At 40.0% G+C, this 17,403-nt stretch overlaps 1 protein-coding gene across 2 annotated transcripts in view; it reads left to right on the top strand.

Moving 5' to 3' along the window:
• Positions 1–13,052, top strand: part of FKTN (fukutin) — a gene marked incomplete at both ends in the record, with an annotated part of 54,438 nt that extends 41,386 nt beyond the window's left edge. For both annotated transcript variants that reach the window (XM_080708577.1, XM_080708576.1), the window contains one exon: positions 12,839–13,052. In XM_080708577.1, coding sequence (XP_080564703.1) covers positions 12,839–13,052 — 214 coding nt within the window. The remainder of the gene's footprint in view (positions 1–12,838) is intronic.
• Positions 13,053–17,403: the final 4,351 nt, after the last annotated feature.

Raw genomic sequence — 17,403 nt, 5'->3', positions numbered from 1 at the left:
CTCTGCTTCAGCTGCTCCCTACAGTAGCAGTGTTTGGGGAGTGTGAAGTGTTCTGACTGGTTAACGGGAGAAATGAGCAGTGATAGAAGTGTCTGGACAGATGGTGTGAGTCCCAGATTTCTACCATGTTACCGTGACCTTAAAAGGCAGAGAAAAGAACAGGAGATGGCTGTGTGGAGTCGTTTCTTTGGAAGATTCTCCCAGCCATATGCCATTTTCATTCTTTTCAGTACTATTTACTTTAAAGAAATGTAGTATTTTTAACACCACCATTCCTAGGGGGGAAAACCAAAACCTCTAAAACAAACTAATATAAGGAGTATATGTGAGTATATGAGTTATGTGTGTGTGTGTGTGTGTGTGTGTGTGTGTGTGTGTGTGTGTGTCTGTACACTACTGGGATTTGAGCCAGGGCATTCTATCTCCAAGCTATAACCCAGCCCTTTTTTTGTTTTGAAATGGGGTCCCATTAGGTTGCTGAGTCTTGTCAAGTTGCTGAGGCTCAAACCTGCACTCCTATCTCAGCCTCTCAAGTACTGGGATTACAGGCATGCGCCATCACGTGCAGCTGTAAGGGTCTTTTTATCTTTGTAGTACACTTGGAAGGGTCCTCTTATATTTATAGTACTCCATTTTGTATTCCTGGGTAGCTCACGTTGAGAAAAACTTAAAGATACAGAATGTTTCCCATCTTTTAGGTTTCTGCTACATCTTCACAGTTCCCACAGGTGATGCTTAGGTTTCTTCAGGTTACTTCTTACCATTTGAATTGGCTGGTGTAGGTGCAGGTCAGAAGTCTTCGAGGTGATCACAGTAGTTAGGCACGTGCTCTACCACTGAGCTATAGCCCCAGCCCAGTAGTTAACTTCTGTTGAATACTTACGTATGCAGTGTGCACTATGCCACACTTCTGTAGGCATCATCTTGTTTAACCCTCAAAACAAGTTTGTAAGGGGAACTTACTATTGTCTCATTTATTTTATGGATAAGGTTAGGGACAGATAAGACTTAGACCTAGATCTGTGTCACTTCAGAGCCCTTGTTCTTTTCCATGGTCTCTATCATATTTTTAATATCCCTTCATGAAAACATTGTCAGTAAAACAGCTACTGCTACAACCTCTAATAGGAAATCTTCTATCCCTTGGGCCAGCAGTAGGTTCCTTACACCTTCTTATTTTTGCAGTTTCTGCTTATTAGATAGGTCTTCAGAGAATTTAGATTCATCTTCTGTGGAATACACTCCCATCTAAGTGTGGTGTCTTTGTAGTTTATTACTTCATTTCTGTAAAATTTATTTCCAACTGCTATGTGCTAGGGATACTGATATGAATACAACTTAGTTTTTGTTTTCAAGAATCTTATAACATAGGCCATAAAACAAACATTAAAGTACTTTATCAGCAATACAGTAATCAAACTCTGGCTCACCTGTAGTAAAGGTGCCAAATCAACTCTGTCTAGAAGCAGTGACAGGGAAATGTGACTTAAATATAGACAAGTTAGTCGATTTAGGAGAAAGTCCTAATACTGGGTTTAGTTAACTACTTTTCAACTTTGATTTTTCCCATTTTTAATTAAAAAATTCTGCCAATGCCTTTGTACAAAGAAGCTTTATTAAGGATTACTTTCTTGAATATATATCTCGAAGTGCAGTTATGAGTCAAAGCTGTGAGTTTAGCTGTGTGAGGTGGTGTGATCCCTGTGCCTAGGCGGCTGGGACAGGAGGAGTGCAGGCTCAGGGACAGACTTAACACATAGCAAGACTCTCAGCAACCTAGCAAGATGATTTCAAAATTAAAAAAAATTTAAAAAGGGGCTGGGAGCATAGCTCAGAAGTAGAATGCTCTTAGGTTCAGTTTCTGTAGAACACAGGCAAAAAAAAAAAAAAAAAAAGGTATGAACTTGCACAGGCACATAAAATGGAATATTATTCAGCCATAAAGAGGAATGAAATCTCATTTGCAGTAAAACACACAGCCCTAGAAGACAGTTAAATGAAGACACAGAGAAATAAGTACTGTGTGTATCTCTTCTCTTTTCTTTCTTTCTTTCTTTCTTTCTTTCTTTCTTTCTTTCTTTCTTTCTTTCTTTCTTTTTTTGTGGTACTTGGGATGGAACCCAGGGACATTCTACCTCTGAACTTTATCCCCAGCCCTATTTTATTCTTTTTATTTTGAAACAGGGTCTAAGTTGTAGCAACTGGCCTCAAACCTATCATCCTTTTGTCTCAGTCTCCCAAGTACTGGGTATATAAGCATGTACTACCATGCCTGGCTCTATATTCTCTTATGTGGAAGTTTTTAAAGAGTTTACCTGAATGTAAATAGTTATTACCTTCAGGGATAAAGAGACGCTAGATTTGAGCAATTACAGTAAGCTCCATTAATATATATAGCTAGCCAGCCAGGCGTGGTGGCACATGCTTATAATCCTAGCATTTGGGAGGCTGATACAGGATCGTGGTTCACAGACAACCTCAGCTACTCAGTAAGGTCCTTTGCAACTCAATGAGACCCTGTTTAAAAATAAAAAAATAAAAAATAGTGCTGGAGGTGTAGCTCAGAGGTAGAATGCCTCTGGGTTCAATCCACAGCACCACAAAAAATAAAAATAAATATGTATAGCTAATATGTAAGTAAAATTTAAAAACCGGGTGTGGTGGCACACACTTATAATCTCAGTACTTGGGAGGCTGAGACAGGAGGATCTCAGGTTTGCAGACAGCCTCAGCTACTTGGTGAGGCCCTCTGCAACTTAGTGAGACCCTGTTTCAAAATAAAGAATAAAAATATAGGGTTGGGGGTGTAACTCAGAGGTAGAATGCCTCTGGGTTCAATCCCCAGCACCGCAAAAAATGAAAATAAGTAAATAAGCAAAATGAAAGTAAATAAGATTAAGATGACTTCATATGGCATTGGATCATATATAGGAATTTTATAGCCTTGCATTCAAATCATAAGCAGTAACATGTCACGTTTATCATTTATTCTCCCCTGAGGTAAGCCTCATGTTCAATGTATATCTGTTGAACAAATTAATGAATGGATATGAGCGTTACCTGGCATTTTCTAATTCTGAAATAAGAGAGTGAGTGTTTTAGAGTTTTTATATATAATGCCAGATTGCCTTCCCAAAAAAATTATCCAAAATTTTTCAGTCACCAGCAGTGAATGAGGGATAATTTTGTTACATGTTACTAGGTTTTGCACTATAATTACAGTTATTTGTGACTCTCCTGATAACATTTTTATACTTTTTAACATTTTTAACATTTTAACATTTTTTATACTTTTTTTCATTAACCCAAGGTATCTTCCATCATAATAACAGGTTAGTCATTGGTCATAAGTTATTAACAGTCATTACCTTTCTAGTAACTTTTTCAAACATCCACTGGCTTCTAGGATTTTATTTTATTTATTTTTATTTATTTATTTATTTATTTATTTATTTATTTATTTATTTTTTGCGGGTCTGGGGATGAAACCCAGGGGCATTCGACCTCCGAGCTACACTCCCTGCCCTATTTTTTATTCTTTATTTTGAAACCGGGTCTCACTGAGTTGCAGAGGGCCTCACTAAGTAGCTGAGGCTGTCCGCGAACCGCGATCTTCAGGTCTCAGCCTCCCGAATGCTGGGATTACAAGCGTGCACCACCACGCCCTGCGGCTTCTAGGATTTTAAAGCACATCTTTTTTCTCATCTTCCAATTGTCTTTTCAAAATTCATCTGTTAAATAATGCAGTGTTTTTGAATGTCTCATTTTAAATATTTGGTAGACACTCTGTAGGGACTTCTGTATCTAATTTTTGTACAGGTGTGATTTTAGATGAGTGAGTCTTGGACTCAAATCTGTGCTCTTGTTTTCATGTCACCTAACCTAAGCTTTGGATTTTTCTTCCATAAAATGAAAATGACAGTCTGCACCTCACAGCATAAAATTCTTAGATTAAATAATATGTGAAATCACCTGATTTCAGTGCTTGGTACATAATTGAGTCTCAGTTGTTTACTGATTTTAAATTAAGCAGGCAAACCCTAGAAATCTAATTAGAAAGGCTCGTTGCCATGTAGAAATTAGAAAAAAAATCACATAATAGTGAATTAAATCTACCAGATGTTACAAAGATGAATACAAACTTATACTACACATAATTGCAGAGAGATGTAGTTTATAGGAATAAAACAAATTGAGTGCTGAAGTAAGGGTTGAGCCAGCACAATTTGAATGGATATTGTTGAATGGGGGATTGCTATTAATTTAGATTGGTTTGGCTCAAAGAATAGAGATTTAATGGAGTGTAGGGAAGATGATATTGAATGTTGGTGAACCTGTTAATTGACAGGAAACCTTAGTGTTGGAATGCAGAGTTTTTTATTTGATGTAATAAAAGATAGTCTCAGCAGGGAATGGTGGCACGTATCTGTAATCCCATGAGAACCTGTACTAAGCATGAGGTGATTGGAAGAAATAGTTAAAAGAACTTAGCATCATGCTTTGGCAATCAACAAAGGAGCCCTGAGTCTGAAGGGGAGACCAAGAAAACTCTTAGGCTCCAAAAGAACCTTAGTTTATAGCTAGAAAAAATTAGAAAATAGAAGATAATTGTGCTAACTTTTTAAATTGAAATATAACACACAGAATATATAACTTAAGTTTCAAATGAACAAATAACTAGCATCCCAATCAAAAAATAAATATTTGGGTCTAGTGTGATGGTACATTCCTGTAATCCCAGCTACTCAGGAGGCTGAGGCAGGAGAATCATAAGTTTTAGACCAACCTGGGCAACTTAGCCAAGATCTTATCTCAAAGTAAAAAGGGCTGGGAATGATGGCACATACCTGGGATCTCAGTATTTGGGAGGCTAAGACAGGAGGAACAGAAGTTTGAATCCAGCTTCAGCAGCTTAGCAGGACTCTCAGTAACCTAGTGAGACCATTTCAAAATATAAAATGAAAGCCGGGCGTGGTGGCACACGCTTGTAATCCCCGCGCTTGGGAGGCGGAGACAGGAGGATTGCGTGGTTCGGAGCCAGCCACGCTGGCTTAAGAGACCCTGTTTCCAAATAAAAATATAAAATAGGTCTGGGAGTGTAGCCGGAGGTAGAAGGGCTTCCAGGAACCCCAGTAACCACCAAAAAAAAAAAAATTATATATATATATATATATATATATATATATATATATATATATATATATATATATATATATATGGCTGGGGGTGTAGCTCAGAGTAAGAAAGCACCTGGGTTCAGCCCCAGTACCACAAATGAATCGGTTGATTGCTTATTGATTAAAATAGGGCTTGAGGATATAGCTTAATGGTAGAGCACTTGCCTAGCATTCACAAGGCCTTGGGTTCAGTCCCTAGAATTAAAGAAAAAAAGAGGCATTTGCCAGCACCTGGGATGCTTACACGATTTGCCCTTGCAATCCTAGCTCCTCTCTCCTGCATCTCCTGCAAGTAACAACTATACTGACCTCTTCTATTATAGTCTAGTTTTACCTGGGTTTTTTCCCTTGTGTGTGTGTGTGTGTGTGTGTGTGTGTGTGTGTTACTGGGGATGGAACCCAGGGCCCATCCTCTGGGCTACACTTGCAGACCTATTTTTTTTTTTTTTTTTTTTGTGGGTCTGGGGATGGAACCCAGGGGCATTTGACCTCCAAGCTACACCCCCTGCCCTATTTTTTATTCTTTGTTTTGAAACCGGGTCTCACTGAGTTGCAGAGGTCTCACTAAGTAGCTGAGGCTGTCTGCGATCCTCCAGTCTCAGCCTCCCGAATGCTGGGATTACAAGCGTGCGCCACCACGCCCGGCTCTTGCAGACTTATTTTATAATTTATTTGGAAACGAGGTCTCACTGTGTTGCAGAGAGCCTCACTAAGTAGTTGAGGCTGGCTTCGAACCTGCGCCATCTTCCTGTCTCCGCCTCCCAAGTACTGGGATTACAAGTGTGTGCCACGCCTGGCTTGTTTTACTTTTTTTTTTTTTTTTCCATTTTATCTAAATGAAGTCTTATGTTCCTGGTGTCTTTTCACTTACCATGTTTGTGAGAATTACTCATGTTTTTGGATATTGTAGCTCTTTTGGTCATTTCTTCGCTGTATAACTATAGTACAGATATTTATCAGCTTCACTGTAGTTGACTGTTTGGGGTCATTGCAGATGGTGCTGTAGTGAATGTCCTGTATATATTTTCTATTGCCCTTGTGCGTGTTTATCGTAGCCCACTTGGGCTGCTGTAATAAAGCACCATAAACTGGGTAGCTCATAAACAGCAGAAATGTAATTCTGGAGTAGTTCTGAAGGCTGGGAGGTCCAAGATCAGCCCGTGCATGACTGGGTTCTGGTGAGGGCTTCCAAACCTGTCCTCACGTGGTGGAAGGAACAAGTAAACTCCTTTGGGCCTCGTTTAGGAGGACGCTAATCCTATTCGTGAGGGTCCCACCTCCCAAGCCCCCAGCTCTTAGTTCCATTGCCTCGGGGGATTAGATTTCATCGGATGAACTTTGAGGGGACAGAAACATTCAGACCACAGCAAGAGTTTTCCATTGGTTATAGACATAAAGTGTGAGGTAGCTTGTTCATTGGGGTATTCAACTTTTTCTTCTTCAGTGTTTTGCTTGCAAATCAAAATAATCCAAAGTTGGTTGTATTCATTTATCCTTAACTTTCATTTTCTAAAGACTTGCTGAGGGCCACAGCTTTTTCTACTTTATATCTTTACTTAATCTTTTTTTGTGAGGTACTTATTGAATACCCTCTCAGTTTTTTCTTTTTTTTTTTTTTTTTTTACTGTGTGTAGCTTACATATTTTGAAAATATCTTCTCCCAATTTGTGCTTTTTTTCTTTTCATTCTCTGGGAATTTTTGTTCACTGATAATTCTTAGTTTTAGTGTAGTTCAATGTATTTGAAGTGTTTTTTCTCAGTTTAAGGACAATTGATTTCATTTAGCTTGAACTACTGTAAATTCCTCATAGCTCTGAAAACATGTATAACCATCTTGAAACTATCAGTAACAAGAATAAATATTCATAACACAAGCTGTATTTGAAGTATTTGCATTTCAGTGTATTTGTGGTTCAGTACATAGGATGGTTAGTACTTCATGTGTCCTATCTCAAGGTAGAAGACGTTCTCCTGTAATGCCTCTAGCAGTTTCATTGTGTTATATAATACGAAGATCAAGTGTAAATTTCAGTCTTTATATTTACCAATTTTCCCACTAGTATCCTTTTTCTGTTTTACAATCCAATCCAGGATACTGCATTGCATTTAGACACCTGTCTTTTGAAGCTTGATTTTAGTCCAGGATTTTAAGCATGTCACTAGTGAGACCAAGATTACCGTGCATCATCACCGTCTCAGTTTTGCCAAGTCAAAAGTGTTGGAGATGTCTCCTCTTTGAAATCACTCCTAGTTCCTCTATCTGGAAATAATCTCTTCCTCAGAATTTTCATAGATTTCTTTTTTCTTTTACCTCTCTCAAGCTTTGTTGGAGTACTTTCATTGACTTGCCTGTCTTTATAAAATCAGTCCTGGTCCATCATACCACGCGGCATGAGATCTGAGCTCTACTTGAAATTCAATCAGGGACTTTTAAGTGTAGCCTACACTGTTCTGTGAGGAAGATATGGTGACACCAGGGTGAAGACTTGGTCTAACCTAGCACCTTTGCAGAATTAAAGCCATTCTTGTTATTTTTTAATCACTCTGCCTCCCAAGAAGTTAAAGATGACTAGAATTAGGTGTGGAATCCTCCATCATTGTCTCTCTCAGCTTCATAAATTAACACTGTATTAGAGCTCTCAAAAAAAACAACAACACATTCATCTCTTAGTACTTAAAGCTCTGATGCTAAAAAGGCAAAATTTGATTAATTTCTTTAAGTGAATATATTTGAAGCATTGACTTTTCTAAGCTGCTCTCATATTTCCTGCTTTATTAATGCCTTCATATTTTATAACATAAAGATATCTTAAATATCTTTAATTATGCCTCAATTTTTTATTTATTTTTATTTTTACTTATTTATTTTTGGGTACTAGGGTTCCTGGAAGCCCTTCTACCTTCGGACTACACTCCCAGACCTATTTTTATATTTTTATTTGGAAATAGGGTCTCTTAAGCCAGCGACATTGGCTTCGAACCTGTGCGATCCTCCTGTCTCTGCCTCCCAAGCGTGGGGATTACAAGCGTGCGCCACCACGCCCGGCATGCCTCAATTTTTTTTATCAGTATTCCTAGATGCCTATTTTTTATTTTTTATTTTTTACTAGTTTAAAGTTACTTTGTTGTTGAAGAATTTATGGTCTTTGATAGTATCATGCCTGGCTGAATCATAAAATCTTTTATAATTACCTTTTTAACTCATTGGTTATTAAGGAGGATGTTCTAAAAGTTTTTAGATTTTAGTTTTAGTTCATAAACTAAAAATTTTAGTTCATAGATTTTAAAAATCTCTTCTAGCCAGGCATGGTAGCATACCTGTAATCCCAGTACTTGGAAAGGTAAGACAGAAGGATTGCAGGTTCGAGTCCAGCCTCAGCAATTTAAGTGGGGCCCTCCACAATTTAGTGAGACCGTGTGTCAAAATTTTAAAATGCCCCTGGGTTCAATCCCCAATACCACAAAGAGAGAGACAATAAACATAATAATATTCAGTGTCCAAATCCGGGATCTCTGGTTCTTTATGCTCTGAGCTGTGTTACACTGATTCTCAGAAGAAAATGCTATGTATAACTTTAGGACAATAAATGTGACAATTGGGTAGAATATGCAAACAAAATTTTCTAGAAAAATACAAACCAAAATTAACTCAAAATGATTCAGATAGGCTATATACATTCAAGAAATTGAACTTCTAATCAGAAATTATTTTCCCCCTTTTCCTATCACACACCAACACCTATGCTGTAGTCAGCATTCTTAGAACTACAATCTAAAAGACTGACTATGAAACTTAGAGGAACGATTTATTTTCTTAGTTTTGGCTTCTGTCCATGTGAGGCCAGGGACTGTGGGTCTCGGGGTGGTGGCAGGAGGTAGAGCAGGAGAGCGCATGGGCTGAGCTCCTCACCCCACCAGGCCAGGAAGCAAGCCAGAGACCAGGAGGGGTGGAGCCACATCATCCCTACACCTACACCCCAAGGACTTACCTCGCCAGCCACACCCTGCTGGCCTACGACACCACCCAGGTAAATCCATTACAGTGCATGGTCCACTGCTGGGATTACAGCCTTCATGACTCAGTTACATCAGTTCCAAACACCAATTTATGAGCTCTTCAAGGGGCCATTCTATATCTAGCTCTAACAACCCAAGACTTACAGGAAAAAACTTACAGGAAAGTTTTACCATGCCTTCACAAAATAGACTACCTTAATTATATAACAGAAAATAAAAAAGAAAAAACAAAGCAAATCATTGTATAAAATTTTGTGGATGGACAGCACCAGATCCTTGTTTTGCTTTGTTTTGATTTTGTGATACTGGGGATTAAACCCAGGGCCATTCGACTTCAGATCTACACCTCCAGCCATATTCAGTTCCCAGTACTAGTTGCTAAGGCTCATCCTGAGCCTATAATCCGCCTGTCTCACTCTCCCAAGTACTGGATTATAGGCATGTGCAGCTACACCCAGCATACCAGCTTAAAGGTAGAATGCCCCTGAGTTCAATCCCAAGTACCACAAAAAAGGGGGGAAGCATTACTTTAACTACCACCAAATAACTGTACAGATTTTTTTTTTTTCCCGGTACTGGGAATTGAAAGCTCAGGGCATTCTACCTCAGAGCGCCCAGCCCTATGTTTTATTCTTTTATTTGAAACAGAGTCTCACCAAGAAGCTGAGGTAGGTCATGAATCTGTGATCCTCCTGTCTCCGCCTCCCAAATACTGAGATGAACTTGTACCACTATGCCTGACTAGCTATACAGATTTTAAGAATATCTGTGAAGGAAAAAATATTTTACATCAACTAACTCTTAATTCTAACTACTGTTTTGAGCAAAAATAAAATGAAATAAAAGTGATATGAAATAAAAATAGATGGAAGAGGCCATGTGTGGTGGCTTCTAATCCCAGTACTTGAGATTCTGAGACAGAATTACAGGTTCAAGGATAGCGTCAACAAGTAGTGAGATGCTCATGAACCTAGTGAGACCCTGTTTCAAAATAAAGAATAAAAGCCGGGCATGGTTGCACACACTTGTAATCCCAGCATTCGGGAGGCTGAGACTGAAGGATCACAGTTCATGAACAGCCTCAGCTACTTAGTGAGGCTCTCTTTGCAACTCAGTGAGACCCTGTTTTAAAATAAAGAATAAAAAATAGGGCAGGGGGTGTAGCTCAGAGGTAGAATGCTCCTGGGTTCCATCCCCAGTACTGCAAAAAAAGTGGGGGCTAGGGATGTAGCTCAGAGGTTGAATGTCCCTGGTTTCCACACACACACACACACACACACACACACACACACACACACACACACATTAGATGGAAGAATTGTTTGGTGATAGTAAGATCCCTCAAACTTGTATTTGCTTTAGTCTAAATCTGTTCACATTTTGGATCCTATCCTAAGGCTTCTCAGTACAGACTGCTTAGCCAAACTTAATCATAGCTTTAGTACCCAAGGTAACATTGCCAACACCGGGTGTGTTTTGGTCTCAGTGTTGTTTACTGGTAGCCTGGACAGAGTGCGTGGCAGGCGCTGTGTCCCTGGTCCTCCCTCTATAATCCGTGTTACAATCAGCTTTCACATTTTAAGCTTTGTTTATCTTTCCTCTTCTCCTAGGAAGCTAGGGTATTCTTTCTACTGAGTAGATTGAAAAATAATTGAGGAAAAGGAAACCACAGAGAATTTAGAGAATTTCTGTTAAGGAACAAAAGGGAAATTTGAGTTAAATAGTCTTTGTGTTATTGTCACATTGTTTATATATTTTCAGTGTTTTGCTTTTGCTCATAAATCCCTCTCTGTTCAAAACATTGCTTTTGTAAAACTTGTAGTATTCTCTGTCCTTTCTATGCTAGATCTGTTAGCTTTCTTTTCAGTCCTTTGATGAGACCATAGAGGCTAATTCTTAAGAGAGAGGTTTCCTGGCCTCTGTTACTAGGTAGACTATTATTTCTGTCTCGACTCGGTTTTCAGTGTGTCAACTTGCTAGGATAGCACAGGACAGGTGAATGTTCTGCTGGCCAGCATCTGACTGGGGAGGGTGGAAGCTGATGATGGATGGATATGTCTCATGACAAAATAAGCAGGTCCTTGAATATGAGTGTGCAGAATCAACTTGGGACCAGCAGATGGTAGGTGTAAGCTATATCCTACTTCTTCTCAGCCATGAGATTTGCTGTGGCCATCTTTTCACAGAAGCTAGCTGGGACTGTCCGTTAGCTGCCAGCACCCATTGGCTTTTGTAGAAGGCACTTGTTGCTTTCTTTATCATTTGTTTGGCCTCTTGATTTCGTTTATGGCTTCACGTTCATTTGGTGGCAAAACATGATATTCAGAAGCAAATAAATAAGAACCAGTCTTTCTTTGGAGAACATCTCAGTTCCTATTTCTACAATATGATTATAACAAAATCTGGCTTTTCCCCATTTCTCCTTTAATCTTCTGGTATTTTAAACTTATGTGGACTCTGTTGTTGCCATTTCAGATCTCATTACTGAACATTCTTCTCATGTTGTGAAGAGAAGAGACATTTGTCAGAAAAACCAACAGAGAATATAGGGCTAAAAGATAAACACATCAAACAGACCTAGTTTTAGCTTTACTTTGTAATATGTCAAATTTAATCCAAGATATCTTTAAGAAACATGATTTGAGCTGGGTGTGGTGGCGCACACCTGTAATCCCTGTCCTTGGGCCAACTTAGTGAGACCCTATTTCAAAATAAAAAGGACGAGAAGTGTAGCTCAGAGGTAGAATGCTTCTGGGTTCCATCCCCAGTACCAAAAGATAAGGAAAAAAAATAAACATGTTTTAGTTTAATTCCTAAAACGTACCTTTACTAATTGATGTTGTTCTGCAATGTATATAGTAAAGTCCTTTATAGCTAATAATTTCTTAGGTTGGTTTAAAGTTCTTTTTTAGCATTTGATAGGAAAGAAAAACCAAAAACTACAAGTGGGATGATGTTAGATGTGGGACCAAAGGGGCAGCCTGAGGATGGGACTTGAGTCAACTTGGGAACCCAGATTATATAAGAAAGAAAGAGACCCGCATGATCCTAACAGAAATTCCAGGCCAGACTTTGATTTGCATAACTTGAGTATCTTCCCATCTCTGAACCAGTCACTATAATTTACTGTCTAGGGTTGGGTTTTCCTTTTTTTTTTTTAACCCATCTCCAGAGTCTAGGGATGAGGCTGACCCCTTGTCAACCATGTAGACTGAAAATAGGAGAAGAAACTGGGGTGGCATTAACATTAGAAGAGGAAAGGGATGCTCTCCTAAGTGGACTAGGGTCCACTCAGTCTATTCAAAGTTGTGGAGCCGGGCGTGGTGGCGCACGCTTGTAATCTCTGCACTTGAGAGGCTGAGACAGGAGGATCGCACAGGTTCGAAGCCAGCCTCATCTACTTAGTGAGGCTCTCAGCAACTAGTGAGACCCTTTTCCAAATAAAATATAAAATAGGTCTGGGAGTATAGCCTGGCGGTAGAAAGCCCCTGGGTTCCGACCCAGTACCACCAAAAAAAAAAAAAGTTATGTTGTGGGAGAAGGTTGTACCTCAGCTGAGAATTCACGAGCCACTGGGTTCCTTAGTTCAGCCTTGCACTGTCAAAGACAAACCCCTCCACACATTGCTTCTGTTTTACTTATAGATACCTGTTTCCCAAGTTTACACTGTGCTGGACGGAGTTTGTGGACATGAAGGTCCATGTGCCCTGTGAAACCCTCGAATACATTGAAGCCAACTATGGTAAGACCTGGAAAATTCCCGTAAAGACATGGGACTGGAAGAACTCCCCCCCCAACGTGCAGCCCAATGGAGTCTGGCCTATCTCTGAGTGGGATGAGGTTATCCAGTTATACTGAGATACTAGGTTGAAGTACGAGAAGTTTTCTACTGAAGAAAACCTTGGCAACTGTTTAAAAATGTGCATGTCAGCTGGGCGTGGTGGCAGACGCTTGTAATCCCCGTGCTTGGAAGGCTGAGACAGGAGGATCATGCAGGTTCGAAGCTAGCCTCAGCTGGCTTAAGAGACTCTGTTTCCAAATAAAATATAAAATAGGTTTGGGAATGTAGCCTGGAGGTAGAAGGCCCCTGGGTTCCATCCCCAGTATCACCAAGAAGGAAAAAAAAGTGCATGTCAAACCCAAGTGGGAGCCAAAAAAATAAATGAAATCTGAAGCTAGAAAGAGCCCGAACTCCTGAACCTTCTGATTTATTTTTCTCTGTATTTCTTGAGAAGTTTCAATGTGCCAGGTAAAATACTCAGTTACAGTGGAGAAAGAGAGATGAATGATCAGATGCCTGCCTCTTTTCTGTCCCTTTGGTAAGCATCCCAGTTTTCCTTTGAAAACTCCCATGCTTTGAAAAGCTGAAGCAGAATATGATGTAATGGTTTTTAGTAATGTTTAAACCAGAAGAGGAGTTTATTAGGCAAAGCGAAGGAACAAAACGCTCAAAAAATAATAATAGTATATACCTGTCTTCAGCATTTAAACAGGTATGTTAGCTCCAGGCGTGGTGGCGCACCCTTGTAATTCCCGTGCTAGGGAGGCCGAGACAGGAGGATTGCACAAGTTCGAAGCCAGCCTCAGCTACTTAGTGAGGCTCTCAGCAACTTAGTGAGACCCTGTTTCCAAATAAAATAGAAAATAGGTCTGAGAGTATAGCCCAGAGGTAGAAAGCCTCTGGGCTCCACCCCCAGTACCACCAAAAAAAAAAAACAGGTATGTTAGTGATACCATTAAGACTATAGCGTCTTAGCCAGGCATGGTGGTACACGCTTGTGATCCCAGCATTTGGGAGGCTGAGACTGGAGGATCACAGTTCGCGGACAGCCTCAGCTACTCAGCGAGGCCCTTCACAACTGAAAATGAAGAATACAAAATAGAGCTGGGGGTCTAGCTCAGAGGTCAAATGCCCCTGGGTTCCATCCCCAGACCCGCAAAAAAAAAAAAAAAGACTATAGAGTCTGAGTTAATATTTCAAGTGATCAGACTTTAGGTGGCATAAAAAAAAAAAAAAAAGATAGTAGCAGGTATATTTTACAAGCATTCTGATGTGGAATGGATTTCAAGCATGGGGCATTGTTTAGTATGGGAAGGTGAGAGCCTATTTCAAACCTTGTCAAGATAAGTATATTTCTATACACTTACTTTGTTCATATTTGATGTGAGGTGAAAGCCAACACTTGTATGTGATGTTTAAACTCCCAGCCATTGTGAGAATTTTTTCATTGACCTGCTGGCACTTGTTGACAGGTTATTCAAACAAGAACACACTACCAGACATGATGTCAGAAGAATCATGGTTTCACAAAATTCATTTTTCTTATTTCATTCCCAACCACTCTGTTAGGTAGAAATATAAGCTACTCATGGGCATTTTATATTTTCTCAATTTGTCCTTATATACTCCCGATTTTAATGTTGGCCCTAAAGTATTAATAGAAATAACTCTTAGTTTTTCTAAGTATACTCTTCATTGTATTTATTCATCAACCACAGCTCCATAACTTTTGGACTGTTTACTCATTTAAATGGCAAAACCTTGCTATTCCTTCTCTCTCTCTCTCTCTCTCTCTCTCTCTCTCTCTCTCTCTTTTTTTTTTTTTTTTTTTTTTGGTGGCACTGGGGGTGGAACCCTGAGGCTTTCTACCTCCAGGCTATACTCCCAGCCCTATTTTATATTTTATTTTGAAACAGAGTCTCACTAAGTTGCTGAAAGCCTCACTAAGTAGCTGAGGCTGGCTTCGAACCTGCGCAATCCTCTTGTCTCAGCCTCCCAAGCGAGGGGATTACAAGTATTATTCATCAAGTATCACCCCCTCTGGAACCCTTCAGCTTCCTTTACCCCTTGAGGTACATCCCTAAGTGGGCTGACATGGCTCTGACTCCCCCAGCTCCTCATTAGTTACTTGAAGGGTGTATTCTAAGTGAATGGTAAAGGACAATTCAGGCCTAACAAGCATTGCTATCTTTTTCTTTGGGAAAGGAAACTGAGTCCTGTGTCTTATCTGTGGTACTTAGAACTGCTTTTCAGACTAGCTTGGCAGACTTTCTTCTAAAACTGAACATGAAAAAGGAGTCTGAGAAATGGAAAACAACATCTGAGGGAATGAGCTGACAGAATTTCACAAAACAAAGTTGGGGAATGTTACATAACCTACAACCACCCCACTCTAAATTTTAAAAACAACACGAAAATGTTCTTTGATGAATGATAGTTGACAGTCTATCTCTCTAAGGATGTGTTCTCAATGCAAAATCATTGGGTCTTTTTATACATAAGCAAGTGTTCACGAATCTTTAGATTACCAGCAAACTTGTTTTCAAGTTGACAGGGGACATAATCATCTTTCCCTTTGCTAGAAAAATCAGCCTGCAGAATACAAACTCAAATTTTAAATGAAATTCGTGTTTTATTTTTATGCCCCAAAGCAATATAGCAAGTGATAATTATATTCTTAGGTAAAATCCACCCTACATGAGAGGACCATTTGCTTGTGCTCAGCTTTTAGAAGTGTAAGCCAGTTGTGGTGGCACACACCTGTAATCCAAGTATTTGAGAGGCCGAGACAGGAAGATCACAGGTTCAAAGCCAACCTCAGCAATATAATAAGCCCCTCAGCAACTTAGCGAGACCATGTTTCACAAATATAAGCTAGGCATGGTAGTACATGCTTGTAAACCCAGTACTTGGCAGGCTAAGACAGGAGGATCGCAGGTGCACAGTCAGCCTCAACGACTTAAGTCCTCCACAACTTACTCTGTTTGAAAATAAAAAATAAGCTGGGCATGGTGGCACATGCCTGTAATCGTAGTACTTGAGAGGCTGAGGCAAGGATCACAGCCTCAGCAAGTAGTGACTCTCATCAACATAGAAAGAGCCTGTTTCAAAATAAAGATTAAAAAAATAGGGCTGAAGCCGGGCGTGGTGGCACACGCTTGTAATCCCTGTGTTTGGGAGGCTGAGACAGGAGGATCGCACAGGTTCGAAGCCAGCCTCAGCTACTTAGTGAGGCTCTCAGCTACTTAGTGAGACCCTGTTTCCAAATAAAATAGAAAATTGGTCTGGGAGTATAGCCTGGAGGTAGAAAGCCTCTGGGTTCCACCACCAGTACAAAAAAAAAAAAAAAAATAGGGCTGAGGGTATCGCTTATAGGTAGAATGCCACCTGGGTTCAGGTCCCAGTACCATAAAATAAACTGGGCGTAGTGGTACATACTTGTAATCCCAGTACTTGAGACAAGAGGATTTCAGGTTCAAAGCCAACCTTGGCAACATAGTGAGGCTCTCAGAAACCTAGTGAAACCTTGTTTCCAAATAAAGAAAATCAGGCTCTGGGTGTAGCTCAGCGGTAGATGTCCATGGTTTCAGTCCCCAGTACCACAAAAAATAATTAAATAAATGAAAATAAAAGAGGGCTGGGGATATAGCTCAGAGGCAGAATGCCCTGGACTCAATCCTCAGTACCACAAAAGTAAACAAATAAATAAATAAATATTAAAAATCTATATACTTCACATTTCTCCCAATTTCAAATTGAGACTCCTACTGTTTGCCAGGAGAGTCTACCCAACCCTGTTCAGGTTATTTCTCTTGTGACTGTCTCTGGCATACGAGGTCTGGGAGTGTCTAAAACCCAAGATATCTTGGCCCCATCAAGAGGTTCGATAGCATTCCCTGCATAGACCAGAGGCTGCTGAAATGCCTTTCCCATCTTCCTCCTGGCTTTATAGGCTCTTTGGTTCCATCTTCTCTTGGGGAAATTAGAGCTAGGCTTGCCTCTGATACTGACTCAACCATACTTCATCCTGTGCTGCTTAACGTTTCTGTTGAGTGTCGGAGGACCTAGAGTTAGGTGTATCCACCATCAATACCTCATCAGGTCACTTTTCTTTCCTCTCCTGAGTATTCCAGAAGTCCTCTTCCTGATTTGACCACTTTCTGTTCCAGTTTGCCTGGTTTATCTGGAAGCCTTGCAATTGACGTGTTGGTAGTTAGGCACACAGAAGTCTCCAGAGATTCTGAGAAGCAAAGTCTTTCTTAGTTGACAACCAAGTGGCCAGTCTGTCCTCTACGCACAAAGCACTTTTCCTCTCCTGCAGCCAGTGACATCTGGCCCCTGGAATAAAACAACAGTTCTCAAAATATGACAGAGCAGGGGGATAGCAGGTTTTTCTGATTTCTTAGCTACAAACCCTGAAACGTGACT

Source organism: Muscardinus avellanarius, assembly GCF_963383645.1.
Source record: "Muscardinus avellanarius genome assembly, chromosome: 13".
In the NCBI taxonomy this organism is placed as follows: domain Eukaryota; kingdom Metazoa; phylum Chordata; class Mammalia; order Rodentia; family Gliridae; genus Muscardinus; species Muscardinus avellanarius.
Note: the sequence above shows the minus strand (reverse complement) of the source record. Positions and strands in the feature narration are given on the sequence as shown.